This window comes from Ciconia boyciana, unplaced genomic scaffold (genome assembly GCF_034638445.1).
Source record: "Ciconia boyciana unplaced genomic scaffold, ASM3463844v1 HiC_scaffold_37, whole genome shotgun sequence".
Classification (NCBI taxonomy): Eukaryota; Metazoa; Chordata; class Aves; order Ciconiiformes; family Ciconiidae; genus Ciconia; species Ciconia boyciana.
This window is the reverse complement of record NW_027328405.1, coordinates 212,998-220,613: the sequence shown is the minus strand read 5'-3', so window position 1 is coordinate 220,613 and position 7,616 is coordinate 212,998. Positions and strand designations below refer to the sequence as shown.

Below are 7,616 nucleotides of genomic sequence, written 5' to 3'. Positions count from 1 at the left end.
CTTCATGGTCCCATCACTACCCTGTCCCTTGGATGGCCAAGCAATGAAGCTGCAAATACTGTTCCAGCCCGGCCTCCTCTCTCTTGTGCCTGCATGTCTCGGCCCCAATCCATGAACCCTGGCTCTGCACCACAAACCCCCCTGGTGTGAGTCCTCACCCTGCATGGTCACACAGCTCAGCTAATTTTGGTGGTGTCCTCTGCTAGGCACTTTCTAGCCCGGCCCAGCCACTCGGCTCTTCTCATCTCCCCAGCAACAGAGCAGCCTGCCTCGAGCTGGTGCACGCAGAAAAAGGTTTCTCTTGGTCATTTCTTCCCCCCTGGAAACACGGAGTTGCTCCTTTCCTCGTCTCCAGGGACATCCCTGTCCCAAGACAGCCTTTCCCCATGGGAATGTATCTGTGCTGGCCTGGCCAGCCACTCGGGCTCCCTCCCCGTGCTCCGTGCAGAGCCCTGAGCTGATGGTGCTGCTGTGCAGAGTGAGCGGGCTGTGATGCCTGAAAGCCGTGGGGGGACAGTCCCAGGCAGACCCGTCCTGACCATTCACCATCTCCATGGGAAGCGGTCACCCAGGTCAGGCATCCTTCCTCAACATATCGCCCCGTACCCTCCTCCCCTGAGCCCATGGAGAAGCCAGGAACAGCAGCAGTCTTGTAGGGGCATCATGTCCCCCCGTGTAGGGGAAGAGAAGGCCAACATCTGGACACTGGCACTGAGGAAATCCCTTTTTATTACAGAGGTGCAACACTGGAGACCACCTGTACCATCATGCCAGAGACATGTACAAAGGTCGCTGGGTCAGACAGACTGGGTTCATGTCTCTGCAGAAGTGAAGCAAATGCAGACATTACTGGACAGCCATGATTATCACAAACCAAATGCCCAAAGCAAAGGAGGTTCCTGAGATGAAGAGGAAGTCCCTGTGAAGAGACATGGGCAGCTTATTGCTGCTGAAAGACAAGTGGCTGAATCAGCTTCTTCAGTGTGTCTTTGAGCTCCTGGATTCTCATGCTGTAGATGAGGGGGTTCAACGCTGGGGGCACCAGCGAGTACAGAGCAGCCATCACCAGATCCAGTGACTGGGCGGAGGTGGAGGGGGGCTTCAGGTAGGCAAACATGCCAGTGCTGACAAGCAGGGAGACCACAGGCAGGTGAGGGAGGCACGTGGAAAAGGCTTTGTGCCATCCCTGCTCAGAAAGGAACCTCAACACGGCCCTGAAGATCTGCACATAGGACAGCACAATGAAAATAAAGCACCCAAAAGCAAGAGAGACACTATCAACAAGAAGTCCTACTTCCCTGAGGTAGGAGTTGGAGCAGGAGAGCTTGAGGATCTGGGGAAGTTCACAGAAGAAGTGGTCAAGGGCATTGCCTTGGCAGAGCGGTAGTGAAAATGTATTGGCAGTGTGCAGCATGGCATAGAGGAAACCACTGCCCCAGGCAGCTGCTGCCATGTGGACACAAGCTCTGCTGTCCAGGAGGGTCCCGTAATGCAGGGGTTTGCAGAGGGCAATGTAGTGGTCATAGGCCATGATGGTGAGAAGAAAATATTGCCCTCCAATCAAGAAGAGAAAGAAAAGGACCTGGGCAGCACATCCTCCCTAGGAAATGGTCCTGGTGTCCCAGAGGGAATTGGCCATGGATTTGGGGACAGCAGTGGAGATGGAGGGAGAGGTTGAAGAGGAAGAAGTACATGGGGGTGTGGAGGCAGTGGTCACAGGCTATGGTGGTGATGATGAGGATGCTGCCCAGAAGGGCAGCCAGGTAGATGCCTGGGAAGAGCTGGAAGTGCAAGAGCTTCTGCTGCCATGTGTCTGCAAACACCACGAGGAGAACTGGGGGTAGAGCTGCTGTGGGCCATTTGCTTTCTCAGGGCATGGGACAGTGTTCACGAAGGAAAAGAGAATGAGGAGCTATGAGAGAGTTCTCTGAGAAAATGAAAGGAATTTCTCATGGATCCTCCCCCTGCTACACTCACCCCTTTTTCCTTTCCCTCAAGGCCTTCCTTCAGCTTCGTGCCTGGAGCTCTGGATTGTGCTGGCTGAGTGTGCCATGAGGAGCAGAGCCTCTGCTGACTGGCTGCCCAGGAATCAGCCCTGCTCTGCAGCAGTGGGTTCATGGGAATCACAGAATCGCATAGGTTGGAAAAGACTTTTAAGATCATGGGGTCCAACCGTAAACCTACCCCTACCAAGACCACCACTAAACCATGTCCCTAAGCAACCTCATCCAAAAGTCTTTTAAATACTTCCAGGGATGGCGACTCAACCACTTCCCTGGGCAGCCTGTTCCAATGCTTGATAACCCTTTCAGTGAAGTAAAATTTCCTAAAATCCAGTCTAAAGCTCCCCTGGTGCAACTTGAGGCCATTGCCTCTTGTCCTATCACTTGTTACCTGGGAGAAGAGACCAACCCTACCTCTCTACAACCTCCTTTCAGGTAGTTGTAGAGAGCGATAAGGTCTCCCCTCAGCCTCCTTTTCTCCAGGCTAAACAACCCCAGTTCCCTCAGCCGCTCCCCATCAGCCTTGTGCTCCAGACCCTTCACCAGCTTCGATGCCCTTCTCTGGACACGCTCCAGCCCCTCAATGTCTCTCTTGTAGTGGGGGGCCCAAAACTGAACACAGCATTCGAGGTGCGGCCTCACCAGTGCTGAGTACAGGGGCATGATCACTGCCCTAGTCCTGCTGGCCACGCTATTTCTGATACAAGCCAGGATGCCATTGGCTTTCTTGGCCACCTGGGCACACTGCTGGCTCATATTCAGGTGGCTGTCAACCAACACGCCCAGGTCTTTTTCCACCGGGCAGCTTTCCAGCCACTCTTCCCCAAGCCTGTAGCGTTGCATGGGGTTGCTGTGGCCCAAGTGCAGGACCTGGCACTGAGCCTTGTTGAACCCCATACAATTGACCTTGGCCCATCGATCCAGCCTGTCCAGGTCCCTCTGCAGAGCCTTCCTCCCCTCAAGCAGATCAACACTCCCCCACAACTTGGTGTCATCTGCAAACTTACTGAGGGTGCACTCGATCCCTTCGTCCAGATCATTGATAAAGACAGTAAAGAGAACTGGCCGAGCACAGAGCCCTGGGGAACACCGCTTGTGACCGGCCACCAACTGCAGTAAACTCCATTCACCACCACTCTTTGGGCCCGGCCATCCAGCCAGTTCTTTACCCAGCAAAGAGGACACCCGTCCAAGCCATGAGCAGCCAGTTTCCCCAGGAGAAAGCTGTGGGAAACCGTGTCAAAGGCTTTACTGAAGTCTAGATAGACAACATCCACAGCCTTTCCCTCATCCACTAGGCAGGTCACCTTGTCGTAGAAGGAGATCAGGTCGGTCAAGCAGGACCTGCCTTTCCTGAACCCATGCTGGCTGGGCTTGATCCCTTGGTTATCCTCTACATGCTGTGTGATGGCACTCAGGATGATCTGCTCCATCAGCTTCCCCGGTACCGAGGTCAGGCTGACAGGCCTGTAGTTCCCCAGATCCTCCTTCTGGCCCTTCTTGTAGACGGGTGTCACATTTGCTAATCTCCAGTCAACTGGGACCTCCCCAGTTAGCCAGGACTGCTGGTAAATGACGGAAAGGGGCTTGGTGAGCACATCTGCCAGTTCCTTCCGTACTCTCGCATGGATCTCATCAGGCCCCATAGACTTGTGAGTGTCTAAGTGGTGCAGCAGGTCACTAACCATTTTCCCCTGGATTATGGGGGCTCCATTCTGGTCCCCGTCCCTCTCTTCCGACTCCGGGGGCTGGGTACCCAGAGAACAATTGGCCCTGCTATTAAAGACTGTGGCAAAGAAGGCATTAAGTACCTCAGCCTTTTCCTCAGCCTTGGTCACTGTTATCCCTCCCCCGTCTGCTAGGGGCTGGAGATTCTCCTTAGCTCTCCTTTTGCTGCTAATGTATTTGAAGAAGTATTTTTTGTTGTCTTTTACAGCAGCAGCCAGATTGAGCTCTAGCTCAGCTTTGGCCCTTCTCATTTTCTCCCTGCACAACCTCGCTACACCTTTGTAGTCCTCCTGAGTTGCCTGCCCCTTCTTCCAGAGGTCGTAGACTCTCCTCTTTTTCCTGAGTTCTAGCCAAAGCTCTCTAGTCAGCCAGGCTGGTCTTTTTCCCCGCCGGCTCATCTTTCGGCACCTGGGGACAGCCTGCTCTTGTGCCTTTAGGACTTCTCCTTGAAGAATGTCCAGCCTTCCTGGACCCCTTGGCCCTTTAGGGCTGCCTCCCAGGGGACTCTCTCGACCAGTCTCCTAAACAGGCCAAAGTCTGCCCTCCGGAAATCTAAGGTGGCAGTTTTGCGCACCCCCCTCGCTGCTTCTCCACGTATCAAAAACTCTATGATTTCGTGATCATCTGCCCAAGATGGCCTCCAGCCATCACATGGCTCACAAGTCCTTCTCTGTTCGTGAACAAGAGGTCCAGCGGGCCCATTCCCTAGTTGGCTCCCTCACCAGCTGTGTCAGGAAGTTCTCTGCCACACACTCCAGGAACCTCCTAGACTGTTTCCTCTAGTTGAAGTCTAGGTTGAAGTCCTCTAGGTTGAAGTCCTCTAGGTTGAAGTCCCCCACAAGAACAAGGGCTAGCGATCGTGAGGCTTCTCCCAGCTGCTTATAGAATAGTTAATCTGTCTCCTCATCCTGGTTGGGTGATCCGTAACAGACTCCCACCACAATATATGCCTTGCTGGCCTTCCCCCTGGTTCTTACCCATAGACACTCCACCCTCTCGTCACCATCATCAAGCTGTAAACTATCCAGACACTCCCTAATGTATAGGGCTACCCCACCGCCTCTCCTGCCTCGCCTATCCCTCCTGAAGAGTGTATAGCCATCCATCGCCGCACTCCAGTTGTGCGAGTCATCCCACCATGTTTCCGTGATGGCAACCTGGTTGATGGCAACCCAAAGTTTTCCTGATGTACAATGGCTTCCAACTCCTCCTGCTTGTTGCCCATGCTGCGTGCAATGGTGCAGAGGCACTTCAGCTGGGCTGTCGTCCGTGTCTCCTTCACAGAGGAACACCCCTTGTGTGCTTTGAGGGGTTTCACTGGCATTTTCCTCTTGGCTCCTATTGCCTCCGTATCCCCTAGATCAACTCTGTTCGACTTCAGCCATGCCCCAGTGTACCCAGCACATCTCAGAGACACAGGCTGAGTGCCCTCGCTGGCACCTGCTCCCTCTAACTGTGGCACGTCGTCCCTCAGCTTCTCATGGGCAAGCCTGATATTACTCCCCTCCCCCTTCGAGTCTAGTTTAAAGCTCTGTCGATGAGCCCCGCAAGTTCCTGAGCAAAGATTCTCTTTCCCCTTTGAGAAAGATGAATCCCATCAGACACCAGCAAACCTGGTGCTGTGTAGGCCATCCTGTTATCAAAAAAACCAAATCCGTGGCGATGACATCAGCCATGGAGCCATGAGTTAATAGACTGGGTACCTCTGTTCCTTCTAGTGTCACTGCCCACAGTTGGAAGGTGAAAGGAGAAAATAACCTGTGCTCCGGAGTCTCTTACCAGCCGTCCCAAGGCCTTGAAGTCTCTTCTGATTGCCCTAGGACTTCGTGTTGCAGCTTCATCGCCCCCCACATGGAAGAGCAGTAGAGGGTAATAGTCCGAGGGCCGTACCAGGCTAGGGAGTATCCTCGTGATATCCTTCACCCGGGCCCCAGGGAGGCAGCAGACTTCCCTAAGAAGAGGGTCCGTCCGGCAGATCGGACCCTCGGTTCCTCTCAGAAGGGAGTTGCCCACAACTATAACCCGTCTTCTCTTCCTTGTGGAGGTGGTGTTAATACGAGAGGTATGTTCTTCTGCCCTGGGTGACACCTCTGGTGTAGATGGACCGTCACCCCTATCCTCCATTGACTGGCCTTCCTCCTCCAGGGCCTCATACCTTTTGTACAGAGGCACCTGGGGAGGCGAGGTGGGCAAGGAGGGCGTTCGCCTGCCGCCACGAGCGTGGACTTGCCTCCGTTCACTTTTCTCCTTTGAGCTGCTGCCTTCAGCCCGGTGGGGGGGGTACAGGATTCCCTTGATCGTGGGTTCTTACTGGTGGCTGCTGCTGCTCCTGTTCCTGTCTCGGGGGGGCAGAGCATGGCACCACCAGTCTGTCTCTTTCTCAGCCTCCCTGATGCTCCTTAACCTTTCTACCTCCTCCCGTAGCTCTGCCACCATGCAGAGCAAATCATCCACCTGGTCACACCTCACACAGCTGTCCGCATGGCTGCCATGCGTGAACAGTGAGAGGCCCAGGCACTCCCTGCAGCCTGAGACCTGGGTGGCCGCATGTTTTTGCGGGAGCTCCGTCTGGGTAGCCACGTCCACTCTGGTGAGCACAGAGGGCATCGCTTTCTGACGAGTGAAGACCATAGCTGATTTTTTTCTGAAAGGATGGGGACTGCCGAATGAACTCAGTTCTCACAGTTGCTCCTGAGATAGTAGGGTGATTTCACCTTCCCTACACGCCCTGCCTGCGCGATCTGCTGCGCAAACTGACATGCCACGCCCTGTTTGCCCTTTTCGCCACGCTCCTGGTAGGGGCAGGTGCCAGACCTGAGATGAAGGAGGAGATCATACTCATATGTTACCCTGAAAAGAAACCAGCCACAGCCAAGAGCAGAGGGCTGCGGTAAACAGCTTGATGTCCAAGTGGAGACCAGTGATGAGTGGTGTCCCTCAGGGGTCTGTACTGGGACCAGCATTATTTAAGGTTTTGCTGGGGACACGGACAGTGGGATTGCGTGCACCTTCAGGAATTTTGCGGATGACAGCAAGGTGAGTGGTCTGGTTGATACTCTAGAGGGAATGGATGCCATTCAGAGGGGCCTTGACAGGCTAGAGAGGTGGGTCTGTGCGAACCTCATGAGGTTCAACAAGGCAGAGAGTAAGGTCCTGCACTTGGGTTGGGGCAATCCCAATCATGGGTACAGGCTGGGCAATGATGCATGGATTGAGAGCAGCCCTGAGGAGAAGGACTTGGGGGTATTGGTAGATGGAAAACCAAATATGAGCTGGCAATGTGCGCTCGCAGCCCAGAAAGCCAATCACATCCCAGGCTGCATCAAAAGAAGCATGGCTAGTGGGTCGAGGGTGGTGATTCTCCCCCTCTACTCTGCTCTTGTGAGACCCGCACCTGGAGTACTGTGTTCACCTCTGGGGCCCCAGCATAAGACAGACATGGACCTGCTCGAGGGGGTCCAGAGGAGGGCCACGAAGATGATCAGGGGGCTGGAGTCCCTCCCTTATGAGGACAGGCTGAGAGAGCTGGGGTTGTTTAGCCTAGAGAAGGGAATGCCCTGGGGAGACCTTATAGCAACCTTCCAGTACTTAAAGGGGACCTACAGGAAGAGAAGCATAGAATCCTAGAATCATTAAGGTTGGAAAAAACCTCTAGGATCATCTAGTCCTACTGTCAACCCAACACCTCCATGCCTACTAAACCATGTCCTGAAGTGCCACATCTACACATTTTTTGAACTCCTCCAGGGATAGTGACTCTACCACCTCTCTGGGCAGCCTGTTCCAATGCTCGACCACCGTTTCAGTAAAGAAATTTTTCCTAATAGCCAATCTAAACCTCTCCTGATGCAACTTGACGCCATTTCCTCTCGTCCTATAGCTAGT

General features: G+C 54.0%; 1 protein-coding gene across 1 annotated transcript; it reads right to left on the bottom strand.

Moving 5' to 3' along the window:
* Nucleotides 1-940: 940 nt before the first annotated feature.
* LOC140645717 (olfactory receptor 14C36-like) lies at nt 941-1,531 on the bottom strand. The gene has a single exon (XM_072849180.1). The coding sequence runs from the start codon at nt 1,529-1,531 to the stop codon at nt 941-943; it is 591 nt and encodes a 196-aa protein (XP_072705281.1).
* Nucleotides 1,532-7,616: the final 6,085 nt, after the last annotated feature.